Genomic DNA, 13363 nt, shown 5'->3' with positions numbered 1-13363 from the left:
CTTATAAGATAAAATTTATACTCATTTATATACTATATTCTTATCTATTTAATTGACATGAAATCTTCAACATTAACTTAATATTTTTAGAAAAAATTACATATTTATTAGATATAGATATGATTCATAATTGAAGATAATACAACATTGAGACATTCTTCTCATTGTAAAATGTAACCATTGAGATATGGTATGAGTTTTAAGACTTACATCTTTAGTAGAAACAATTTATGAGTTATTCTATATATACTTTATAATTGAAAAATATAATTCGTAATTTTTGTTAGATTACATTATAACATTTTTAATTTTATTCTAACTAAAACAGTTTTTAAAAACTTTAATCAATTTACAATGTTATATTTTAATATTATATTATTATTATTTTAATGAGTAAAATAATATGTTTAATTGTTAAAGTTGAATTATTTAAAAATACAACTCAGATATTTTTTAAACTATTTTGAAATGTTACGTAATACTTTTCATGAGTTTAAACAATCCGAAATAACTCGTAATGATATATTAAATATCCAATTTTTTTATACATCCACTTTAATACTATTATTTTAATATTTTTTTTATATTATTTTATTTTAAATTTATCTTTTATTATATATTTATTTATATATATAAGTTCCATCCGAGTAGGATCCACGTAAGGTGTGATGAATAAAGAAAGGGCAATCATAGATGTAACTTGTTTACTAATCCATTACCCAATATAAACCCTCAAATTTGTTCTCTTCTGAACGCCACTTCAGTGACAGCTTCATTCCCACATGCCCTTAACACACCTCTAACTTCACACGCTTCTTCATTTTACCACAATTGTACCATGACAACATTCCAAACATCTGTCAATGTTTCATGCAATATAAGTACCCTCCAACACAGCATGCTTTTGCATGTCCTCCATTCACACCATTCTGCTCTCTAGCTTATTCCTCTTGTGTTGCCACTGTTCTTCTGAGGCCATTTTTCTATTTGTTTAAGAATATGGCAATTGAGGATGTGGAGAGTGGTGAAGCCACCAAGCTCCAGTGTTTACAAGAGCCCTTCATTCAACCAGAGGAGGCTGCTACTTATAAAGAAGTTGGCTGTGCGGAAAATGGATCCATTGGAATGGTTTTGCTTAGCACACTTGTTGCTGTTTGTGGCTCTTTCACATTTGGAACTTGCGTAAGTATATATCTTAAACCATATTGCAGTTGCCACAGTCTATGTTGTATTGTATGTTTACAGTGACAAGACTATGGAAAGGGGAAATAAAAAGAAAATAAAGTGGAAATTTCCGAGTATGAGTTGAGAAAGAAACATTCTAAATCAAACCAAACATACAGAACAAAGATGAAGCTTTCACCTTTTTTATGTTGGGCTGAAGTCATTATTTTGGCAGGTGGGCTATTCAGCACCCACTCAAGCAGCTATAAGGGAAGATCTTAATCTATCTCTTGCTGAGGTGAGTGTATTCTACTTTTCCATCCACATTCTCATTTATATAGTATTCTCTCTTCTGATTTCGTCTTTTTGGGATTTGTAGTTTTCAATGTTTGGTTCTTTAGTGACCATTGGTGCAATGCTTGGGGCTATGACCAGTGGCCGGATTACAGATTTCTTTGGCAGGAAAGGGGTATGTGAATTCTAAATGCCTAAAAACAGAATCTATATTCCGAACCATGTATTGTACAACATATTAGTTATTACTTTTTGAATAAATAATATATGTATAGATAGTGTGAAAGGACTTAGTATTTTTACATTGTTATTCAATTATAACTGTTATGTATGATAAATTTCTTGACTCTAATAATATTACTTAAAGTTTATATTGAAGATGAGTTTTGATTCACAACATAAAACACATAATGCATATTAAACTCTTATTGTTCATGCGAAACAGGCTATGAGGATTTCAACAGGATTTTGCATTGCAGGATGGTTAGCTGTCTTTTTCTCTAAGGTATTCTCATTTTCTGCACATATGTGGTCATATGAAGAAAAGTTGTTGCAAAATACTAGATAGGTTTTTATTCTTTTCTATCTATTGCAGAGTTCTTGCTTCCTTGACTTGGGAAGATTTTCCACTGGATACGGCATTGGAATTATCTCATACGTGGTAAATAATTTTGATAACCATGAAACTTTCACTTATTCCATTCATAAAGTTTAGGCTTACTTAAATATGTTTCTTTATTCATATGCCTCTTCACTGTAATATATATAACAAAAATGTTTTAAAATGGAACAGGTTCCTATATACATAGCAGAAATAGCACCCAAAAATCTTCGAGGAGGACTTGCTACAATAAATCAGGTGAGGAAATATTCAGAACTTTCCTATTTTGCTCTTTATTTAAAATTTAAAAGTTAATTACAAGTGAGCTGGACCATGACTCTAATTGTTTTTCAGCTTTTGATTGTTACTGGAATATCAGTTTCATTCTTCATAGGAAGTGTCATAAATTGGAGACAGCTTGCACTAGCGGGTAAGTACATGATAGCTTTAGTTTTGAATTGTAGTCTAAGGTGTAACAAATTATGGATAGAAAGGTATAACTATCATTTCCTTGGTTTGAACCGTGCAGGGCTAGTACCTTGCATTTGCTTGGTGGTTGGTTTGTGTTTTATCCCTGAGTCCCCAAGATGGCTGGTAAGCATTATTCGGCTACTAAGGACCAGATTAATACACTATTTTCTTCTTAATCTTGAAATGAAAATTAACTTCTATGTATATTTTTAGGCAAAGGTTGGCCGTGAAAAAGAATTTCAACTTGCTTTAAGGAGTCTTCGGGGCAAAGATGTGGATATTTCTCATGAAGCTGCTGAAATTCTGGTACTTTCCAAGCTGATTGAGAACCTTCAGAGAAATTTCTAAACAACTTGACATGTTTGTGACCTTAGCTAACTTTTTTTTGGCTAAATAGGATTATATTGAAACTTTTAATAGCCTTCCAAAGACTAAGCTGTTGGATTTGTTTCAAAGAAAATATGTGCGCTCTTTAGTTGTAAGTAACACACTTCTCTTGCAGAAATTTTGTCACAATGAACACAATTGCTCAAAAGACCTAAATTGCATTTTTGTCACACTTTCAGATTGGGGTTGGGTTAATGGCATGTCAACAATCTGTTGGAATTAATGGCATAGGATTCTACACGGCTGAGACTTTTGTAGCAGCTGGTAAGTGAGAAGAGATACATGCTGGTTTTGGAAAATCAATAGAAACCAGTTTCTTCGGTTTGTCATATTTATTTCTTCAACTGTTGAATTTGCAGGACTTTCTTCAGGAAAAGCTGGAACCATAGCATATGGTTGTATGCAGGTAGTTTATCCCTACCTATACTAGTTTCTCAAAAATCAAAATGTGAATGCATTATTGTGTTTGAACTTCATCTGTTGCAATGAGTGACAGATTCCATTTACTATATTGGGAGCCATTTTGATGGACAGGTCTGGAAGAAGACCTCTTATAATGGTAAATCTATTTGCAAACACTTATTTATCAAGACCAAGCAAAATTAAGTGGAATAAGAACTTTGATGCTTAACAAAAGTTCTTGTACACATGCAGGTTTCTGCAAGTGGGACGTTCTTAGGTTGCTTTATAGCAGGAGTTGCTTTCTTTCTCAAGGCAAGTCTTCAGTATAAAATGTATTATATTTCAATAATTTTATCAACACATGGTCCTTATATGTGTCTCTATTCTAAAATTCTTCATGACTTGATGGATCAGGACCAAAGCTTATTGCTTGAGTGGGTACCTATATTAGCAGTTACTGGCGTGTTGGTGAGTTTTCTTCTGCAACATGAATTCCTCCCCCCTCCCCACGTTCTGTCAAACTCTAGTTTGACCTGAAATTGTCCTATCTTTTGAATCTTTCTGTGATCAGATCTACATAGCAGCATTTTCAATTGGAATGGGACCAGTTCCTTGGGTGATAATGTCTGAGGTATGTATCATTTGACTCCAATACTAGACTCTTGTAGCATATAGCCAAAGAAGGCTAGTGCTAGGCAACACTGAAATGGAACACATCAATATTTGCTTAAAAAATGTTCTTTATAAGAGATGAAACAATTTTAAAGGGAGTGCTGTGCTAGAGGTAGATGTTGTATCTAATGTTACTTTTGATATTTCAGATCTTTCCCATAAACGTGAAGGGAACTGCTGGAAGCTTGGTGGTTTTGTTGAATTGGTTAGGAGCTTGGATAGTTTCATACACTTTCAACTTTCTTATGAGTTGGAGTTCTCCAGGTAAGAACACTACATTCTTATAGAAACACAGTTCATTAGCATTCTTTATTTCTTGTGCCCATCTCACTATAATTATGAAATGAACTTATATTGTTTTTTTCTTTGATCAGGTACTCTGTTTTTGTATGCTGGATCTTCCCTCTTAACTATTGTATTTGTAGCAAAATTAGTCCCAGAAACCAAAGGAAAAACTTTGGAAGAGATTCAGGATTGCATTAGTTCATAGAGAGAAAGCAAATTATCAAATTCTTTTGGATCCATCTAGGATTCTCAAGTTATCAAATTACAGATTGTACCATATCCATTTTTTTGCTGCATAGTAATAGCTTAGTATTTCCTTATTTGATAAGAAAAAAAGCCATATTCTGTAACACTCTGCCTCTGTCTCTTCTGATATTTTTAATGGATTCAGCTTGTGAGTAATTAATTGCTTCCAAAATTCAACCATGCTTCTTGATTTTTTCTTCTTGTTGCAGTAGTGACCTGAAAATTTAAATTTAAGAACCTACCATGTTCTTCATCATTAATTTACTTTTTTTTAGATGGATGGTAATTATTACCTTAACCAGATACATCATAAATTCACTTTTACTTATGGAATTCTGATCTAAATTTAATTAGAGAATAGTAAGTTTTGTTCTTACTCAATTGCTTTGTGTAATCCTCTTAAACTCGAACGTTTTGTTTTGTATTAGATTTAGATTGAGGTTCACTATTACTCCACGTTATTGTACTAAAAATTGTAGAGCATACAAATTAAGAAAAACCATTCATATTAATATTTACTTAAAGTATTTTTAGTAATATTTTATTCCTCTGATTTAATAATTTGATATTTCCATACTATTATTCCTTTATCTTTACATATTTAAAATTAAAATAAAGAAGCTCTTTAAAAATAATAAATAAAAGAATAATGGAAGTAGTATAAAAAGGAAAACAAAATAAAAGAAGGTTATCAATTTTACCAAATACACAAGAAAAGTGTATATTATGTGATAATTAAAATATTTTCCTTTTGTACGACAATGATTTGGAAATATATACTTTAGTAAATGCATAATAATAATTTGATTATTCAGTAATGCATAATATTTCATTTAAGAAAAATTCTTAATTGTAGAAACAAAATGGCGTTTCTAAATATGTATAAAAAGATAAATCACATACAATAAATTTTTCGTAAATATCTTCAGCAAATTTCTAAAAAAATGGCCTATAGTGAAAGGAATGATGAAAATGTTTAGATCTTAACACTTTTATTTGATGTGTGCATAATTATTTAAGGAACTTGGCGTACTTTGAAATCTACTTATCATATTTAAAAAGGAATTTTATTTGAACAAGAGGTTTTTTTTAATGCATATTGTACTCGGATCCGGACGATCGAATCAACCGCAACGAGTCGGTCAGGAACTCGACCATTTAACCAATCAATCAAAATGAGAAGGTCACTTGACGACATGTGACCGACCGACTCATGACGACGAGTCAAGGTTGACCAAATCAGCAAGGTTAATCAACAATTAATGGTTGTTTAACACAACCCTAAACATGAACCAACCCCTTAATTCGACCCACTAACAAAGGTCCATTAAGGTAATATAAATAACACAAACTCTAAGAACATGTACATCATTATCTACAGTACTCTGACACCCGAATGCCGACACCCTAACTGACTTGAGTGTTGGAGTACCTTCTGCAAGTACCATGCCTGCCTGTGAAATCAGGCGACCAAGAGGAGGAAGGCGAAACATAAAACTTAAAGTGGTAGTAACCGACGAAAGATATAAGCAAAAATAATAGTTCTTTAGATTCCAACACCCATTCGAGAACACATATTTCTATATTTCTAGTGAAAAGGACGAATAAGTGTTTGTTGATGTTGTGAAGATTCATGAACAAAATCTGGTGTAGAAGTTGGTGAAGTATTTCATTTGAGCATTATTCTATGTTGAATTAGGAAAAGTGACTTTTTTATGAAAGTTGTATTTTAATTGTTATTTAAATAACTATCGGTGGATTTTTGTGTATATTTTTATTTATTTATACTTACTCACTCAAAGCTGTACATACGAATTTCTTTAAAATAATTTTTAAAATTAAATAATATTTGTTTTTTTTTAATTCTAAAAGGTATCTCTAGTTTTTTTATTTATAAAAATAAATGAAATAAAATTTAGATTTTCATTAATGATGAAAAATATATATGAATTTGTTTTTTTTAAAATGCAACTACTTTTTACTACAATGTTATCTTTCACTACAGATAAAATAATTACTACAATTATGTAAAGTTCCGAATAAATAAAAATGGTGTTTTTAGAAAGATAAAAGGTATTTCACGAAGATTAAAAAATTTAACAACTGTCATTTTTTTTTATTCTATTTTTAATATATTTTTAATGTGATTTTTAATTTTAATTTTGAATAAGAAAATTATTGATTATTTTTAATGTTAATTTAAGTTAGAGCTTGAGAGCTTGAGACCTGGGAGTCTGTATCACCTTCTGTGTGTACCTTACGTGTGCAGATAGCAATTTTTTAGAAGAAACCAAGCAAAGCCAAGGAAATTAAGGACCTTTGACATTTTTAATTTTTCAATATTTAATATTCATTCTTCCCAAATTACATCACTCACACACTGTAACACCAAAATCCAAGAAAGCAAGTGATTCAATTCAAGACTTCACTTCTTGTTCAAATCAGAGGTTACCTTCAATCTTTAATAATCCCTTTGTGAATTTATTTATATTTCAATTTTCACTTCAACTGTTTGATCTTTCGCTGCTGTGCACTGATGCTCAATCGAGTTGCATATTGGTACCCAGATATTCGTTTTCCTTTGAATTATCGTAATTGGACTAAAGTTCCTTTCTTTTTGTTCAATTAATTTTTTCTCCTCATTTCACACCTACCCTTTTGCTGCATCCACCAAAAAGGACCGCAAACGAAAAACTTTTGGTTCTGAGCAACATCTTGTTTTTAGTTTATTTCATTTCATTTGATTTGCTTCTTCACTGTGTGAGACTGAAAGGGGTTCTCTTTGGCATTGAATGTTGAAAATTATAGGATTCTCCGTTTGTTGTTGTGCATTTGTGGCTAAAAATTTCTATGACTCTGGTTTTCTTACTGGACTTGATACTTTTTTCAGGATATATAGAGAATTATGAGTCGGTTGAACAAAAATAAGAGTACTTGTAGTGATGGTGGTGCCAGTAATGAATCTTCTGCGGGTGGAATAGCTGGAGAAAGGGATAATCATCTTGATCATGAAATTGCACAGCTCACAAAACTTAGGTCAAGTCCCCATGACCTTTTGGGCCGGGCTGTTCCTGGTAGGATGAGGTTACCTGCATCTACTGTGAGAATGTTAGTTGGTAGAGAAGGTAATTTTTCTGGAAGAGGGAGATTTTCATCAGCTGATGGATGTCATGTGTTAAGCCGCTATTTGCCTACCAAAGGTCCTTGGATTGTGGATAGGATGAAAAGCCGTGCCTATGTTTCACAGTTTTCTGATGACGGTTCTCTTTTTATTGCTGGATTCCAGGTTATTATTTTCATTATCATTATCATTGTAATTAATGTGATTGTATGTTTAAATTATGTTTGAAGATGAAGATGATTCTGTTAAATTGAAGAGTTTTGTACCAGTACAAAAGGGTCACTAGATCTTCATTTGTAGTTGTTTGTGCTTTGCAATAAAACAGGGAAGCCACATCCGGGTCTATGATGTTGATAGGGGCTGGAAAGTTAAAAAGGACATCTCTGCTAGAAACTTACGGTGGACAATTACTGATACATCTCTCTCACCAGATAAACACTTTCTTGTAAGTTTGAGTTGATTGCCAATGAAGGCAGTGTTCATGAATATTACTAGGATTAAGGATTTGATATTATATACTACCACTTTTGAGAGTCCAGATTCTTTACTGGTCTTTTGGTACTCTCCTTCTGTTGTGCCTCCAAATTACAATGAATTCGATATATTAAAAATACTTTTAATGTATTTAAAATATCAAAATTAATGTAACTTGAAGACACGGTAGAGGGACAATACGAAAAAAACCAACAGAGAATCCAAATTCTAATTTTGACCATGGCTTGTGAAGGCGAACACCTTTCTTATAAGCCTGAGCGGTTAACCTCTTTGTTTCTTTTAACTTCTTGCTGCTCACATTTGGAAATTTTTAATTAATTATTGCAGGTTTATGCCAGTATGTCACCAATTATCCATATTGTTACTGTTGGATCTGCAGCAACAGAGTCAATAGCAAACATTACAGTATGTACTGAACTTTGTTCACTCTCATTCATTATAGCCAGTCAAATATAGTTTTTATAGATTTCTAATGTTGTAGAGTGGTAAGCAAATGTTTACATTTACAGTTATTTTCCTAGTTGTGTGAAAATTATATTATTTTCATTAACTGTATTCTGTGTTATTCTTGTAAGATCAATCAGTGGCTAATGCAATAATTTGTCTCCTTATTCTAAGCAAGTCAACTCTGTACAATAAAGAAAGGCTTGTTATAAGATGCAAAAAATTGTAATGTTCTTTGTTAAAGATGCAACCAATCTTTTATTTATTGTTGATATTATGTAGCATACACAGATTTGTTCTTATGCTTATGCATTAAACTTCCAACCTAAAATATTTTTTTATATCTGTAACGACAATAAAGAAAATACCCTATCTTGGTTTATATTTCACTGCTTATTATGACTGCTTTTATTTTTCTCATTTTCTTTCCAACTTTTATTCTCTATCTTCTTTCAATTAAAATCCAGGCAATGAGTGCTTTTTTTCCACCAGTAAATGTATATATGCATCTGTCTATATGCACTCACATTAAATAATTGTTTGCTTTACATTTGGGAACCTTGCTACTATTGCAGGAAATTCACCATGGATTAAATTTCTCTTCCGATGAAGATGATGATGAATTTGGAATTTTCTCTGTCAAGTTTTCAACGGATGGGCAAGAGCTTGTGGCTGGAACTAGTGACAGCTCAATATGTGTATATGATCTTGCAGCAGATAAGCTTAGCCTTAGAATTCCTGCTCACCAGGTATTATACACTATTTGGTATGACTAGTTGCTAACTTTGAGTAATTAAATAAAAAACTTGAAATATATGAGGATAGTGATTAAAAGTTGGCTGATTGCTTAAAATCTGAATAATAACTGACACTAAATTAAGATATTTTTTCCTGAACCAGTCAAAATTCAGTCATGGTTCATTTTGGAATAAAGTTGGGGATTTTGGGAAGGCAACCAAATTTTGAGCCCGAGAATCTTCTCTGCCTGTTCTTTCATCTTTGTAGAATTTACTATCATAGTAATATAGTGAATCAAGGTGGATCTTTATCTGTGAGCAGGGAAGGTGGATCATATCTGATGTGTCTTTTTCTTGTTGCAGTCTGATGTTAACACTGTCTGCTTTGCTGACGAATCTGGCCATCTAATATATTCTGGAAGTGATGATAGTTTCTGCAAGGTAATATTCATATTTTTTTGGTTAAAATGAATTTGATAATTCTGCTGATTTCTTTGTTTGCAGTGATATTTTTGTTTACAGCATGTCTTTATTCCATTATTAGTGAGTTAAGTTTATAGTACTGATCACACCATTAGAGCCATTATCAGGAGTGGTTTGGACTAGTGTCTCCACAAGGACCTTTATGAAGTAAAATTGACTTTCGCATTAGTTAAAATTAGTTTATGAAAAAGTAATTTTTTTTTTTGGAGAAGCTATGAGAGTTTCTACTAAGCTTGTGCACAAGTTAATTTTAACTTATGGAGAAGTCAATTTCATTTTTTTCTTGTTTCCTCTCCTAGAAGTCTTCATGGAAAAAATTGTCAAAACAGACCCTTAGACTGTTATGGGGAAAGTGTAGTTGATTTAATTTGATCTTAGTAGATGGCAATGCAATTAGCTTTAGTTTATTTTTAAGCTGAGGATATAGGTTTTGTTGTTTCATCTTTACTAAAACCAAGTGTGTTTTTTGTAATCATGAAGAACTGAAGATATCAACGGAGTAGTCTGTAGCAGAGCAACACTATATATAAATGTGTAGTAATTTTACTCTTAAATATTAATTTAATTCATGTCATGGGATATCTGAATTTAATTCTTCTGTTTCTTCTTCCGGACCTATTTCAACTATCTCGAAGACTGACATGACATGTATGTGTTTACTATGGGGAATTTAATGTTTTAATATCAATTTATTTATTTTTAAATGTTTCCGAGAGAAATTTAATATGGGGAAGGACCTTTTACTATAAAATAAATTAACTTTCCCGAAGGTGTAAAATGAACGAGGATTTAGGTGTTCTCCAAGATTAAGGGTTTCTTGAAATTTTTTTCTTCACAATGTAGTGGTGCAAAATACATTGGTGTTTTCCAAGGTTAGGCTTTGGAATGTATTTATTTTTTCTTTGAAATTAATCAAATTCTGCAAGTTCATCTTTCCTCAAAGTGCTGTCTGACGTTCTTAAGCCTTCGTGCTTGTAAGAGTATTCTTCAAACGCTTAGAAGTTTTTATATGGGTGATTTTGGGAAAAAATCGTAGGATTTCTATTGCTTGTGATGTTAGTTGAGATGTGGCTATTAGTATATTTATTTTAGTCATATTATTTAATTGCCAAAAAGAGGAACATGTTTACCAACATTTAATGTGGTAACTGGTTAGGTCTAGATGAATGGATACGCTGTCAAAGACAAGAAACAGTTTGACAATATAGAGAGCCCAATAGTTGGACAATATTTATGCTACTTGTTGGTTGTTGTTTATAGCCAAGCTTTGCAAGAAATGGGTATCTTTGGTTGATGCTGCATACTAAGGAACGAGCTTTCTATAATCACATTATATATAAAATAAGTATATATTTATGAATGCAGTTGCATATCAAGGTGCAAGCACAAGGACAGCGTTCTTTGAAGCTTGGACCTGGCTCATAACTAATGACTTGAAGATTTAATGTTAACTCTCAAGTTGTTGCTCATTGCACTATTAATAATTTTCAATATTCATGGCTGTTGTGACGTTGTGCAGGTATGGGACAGGCGTTGCTTTGTCACCAAAGGACAACCAGCTGGTATCTTAATGGGACATTTAGAAGGCATTACATTCATTGATAGCCGTGGGGATGGTCGGTATTTAGTTTCGAACGGAAAAGATCAAACTACCAAATTATGGGATATAAGGAAGATGTCTTCTAATGCTATAAAGTAAAACTTTGTTATCCCTCACTTTGTTACGTATATTCAGAGTTATGCCAATGAATTTTATAGCTTCTCTCTGTAACCTGAATTGCTTTGAAGTAGAAAGAAGAAAGAATACAGAGACAAAAAAACTGACAGTAATTTGAAAAATAAGATCTAAAAAGAAAAAAGATAATAGTAATTTGAAAAATCAGATCTACAAAAACATATAGTATTAATTGAGCTTGGAAGTTACATTGAGTCTGATTGATTCTATTGCTAAACCCCTTGTAAATGTTATTCTGGTTCTGAACTGCGATGTGAACAATTGGACTGAGAATTCTGTAGTTTATTGATGCTGCATGAATGGAACTTACTCTTTCAATTGTTATTCATCTTAGTTATTGATAATTGTAAAGCCAAACTCTTCTTCCATATGATTAAGTCTGTACGCATATACTCACCACTACTTGTTATGAATGTTGATCTGGAATGATATTTTATGTTGGGGCCACTTTGGTTGAAGAAAACCCAAAAAATGTGACTCCCTTTTATTTTTTCTACTTATAGTCTGTGATGTGTATTTAAGAATTTTGTTTTTTCTTAAACCAACAGTCTGGGTCTTGGAGATGATGAGTGGGACTATCGGTGGATGGACTATCCTGAATACGCAAGAAATCTAAAGCATCCTCATGATCAGTCACTGGCAACATATAAGGGTCACTCGGTGTTGCGTACTTTAGTGCGCTGTTATTTCTCTCCTTCATACAGGTAACTTGTACTTTTGGAACTTTCTTACTTTGGTGCACCGTTGCTGTTGCTCTTTAACTTGATATAAGATTCTAACTTATCCAACATAATTAGGTGCTGAAATCGCTTGATGTTTTGTATATGTTGTTTCCATGTCAAAAAAAGCTATATATTTTATAGTAATGATCCAAATCAATGGCTGTTACTTCAGAAACTGGAATATGTTTCACGGAGTGGCTAGGATGTGGCTGTGTTGATGATGTTGTTCCATGTTCTCTCTTGTCCTTCCTTTGTTTTTTTAAGAATGTGAATGACACTATGCATTTCTTGTTGCAGCACTGGTCAAAAGTACATTTATACCGGGTCTAGTGATTCCTCTGTATATATATATGACCTGGTAAAAGAAATTTCTCAGATATTTTATCAAAAGTTAACTGCATTTGTATGAAGATTTGACTTAATAATTTTATATTTTTTAGGTAAGTGGTGCACAAGTTGCAAAACTTGATCATCATGAAGCACCTGTACGAGATTGTAGTTGGCACCCCTTTTATCCAATGATGATCTCTTCAGCTTGGGATGGTGACATTGTTAGGTGGGAATTTTCTGGGAGGGATGAAGGCACTGGGAGTGTTGAAGCCAGTGCTGCTCCAAGTAAAAGAGCAGGCCGAATTCGTCGGAGAAATTTGCTTTATCTATAGTTCATGCTCTTTGTACATTGTGTCTCTTTGGATCCATGATATATTTTGTTAACCATATGGAAGTTATGTGTCTTCGCTCTTCTTTCTCTATTCTCCTACAGTTTTAGAAAGGGTCCCAAAAATTTGTTAAGTTTTTATACCTTCTTCAAGTTTTGCAAGTCTATCAGGGATGAACATGTAGGCTTAGTTATTGTATAATGTTGTCCCCTAATGTATTAAACGAGTCCCAAATCGTTACTGGGCTATTATATCTTCCTAACTTTACCCTTATCAGTTTCTCTTACATTTTTTAATTTCGAAGGGTGAAATTTTTATACAAGATGAACACAGAAGGGAAACATAATTTTCCTATAGATTCAAGGAAGGAGAAAACATCTTTGTTTTTGTTTGGTAGAGAGGAGATAAAAATATGCCCCTAAAGATAGATGAAAATAAAATAGGA

The 13363-nt window shown here is 32.4% G+C and overlaps 2 protein-coding genes across 3 annotated transcripts; both read left to right on the top strand.

Moving 5' to 3' along the window:
• Nucleotides 1-751: 751 nt before the first annotated feature.
• On the top strand, nucleotides 752-4678 carry LOC137832330 (sugar transporter ERD6-like 16). Its single transcript, XM_068640432.1, has 18 exons — nucleotides 752-1182; nucleotides 1400-1462; nucleotides 1544-1633; nucleotides 1904-1963; nucleotides 2054-2119; nucleotides 2252-2317; nucleotides 2414-2489; nucleotides 2589-2653; nucleotides 2744-2836; nucleotides 2928-3008; nucleotides 3097-3181; nucleotides 3277-3323; nucleotides 3414-3476; nucleotides 3572-3631; nucleotides 3734-3787; nucleotides 3891-3950; nucleotides 4141-4255; nucleotides 4366-4678. Exons 1-18 carry the CDS (start codon nucleotides 871-873, stop codon nucleotides 4479-4481), a joined length of 1572 nt encoding a protein of 523 aa, XP_068496533.1. The 5' UTR covers nucleotides 752-870; the 3' UTR covers nucleotides 4482-4678.
• Nucleotides 4679-6735: 2057 nt separating this feature from the next.
• Nucleotides 6736-13191, top strand: LOC137832329 (LEC14B homolog). Of its 2 annotated transcripts, none has more exons than XM_068640430.1 (10): nucleotides 6736-6969; nucleotides 7413-7808; nucleotides 7969-8088; nucleotides 8466-8543; nucleotides 9158-9331; nucleotides 9683-9760; nucleotides 11322-11497; nucleotides 12086-12241; nucleotides 12557-12617; nucleotides 12700-13191. In XM_068640430.1, the coding sequence occupies exons 2-10, from the start codon at nucleotides 7428-7430 to the stop codon at nucleotides 12919-12921; spliced, it is 1446 nt and encodes a 481-aa protein (XP_068496531.1). In that variant the 5' UTR covers nucleotides 6736-6969; nucleotides 7413-7427; the 3' UTR covers nucleotides 12922-13191. The 2 variants fall into 2 exon arrangements, with proteins under 2 accessions (XP_068496531.1, XP_068496532.1); XM_068640431.1 differs by having other exon boundaries at nucleotides 6966-7081.
• The last annotated feature ends 172 nt before the right edge of the window (nucleotides 13192-13363 follow it).

Source organism: Phaseolus vulgaris, chromosome 6, assembly GCF_000499845.2.
Source record: "Phaseolus vulgaris cultivar G19833 chromosome 6, P. vulgaris v2.0, whole genome shotgun sequence".
Lineage (NCBI taxonomy): Eukaryota > Viridiplantae > Streptophyta > Magnoliopsida > Fabales > Fabaceae > Phaseolus > Phaseolus vulgaris.
The sequence above is the reverse complement of the archived record's forward strand: the minus strand, read 5'-3'. Positions and strand labels throughout refer to the sequence as shown.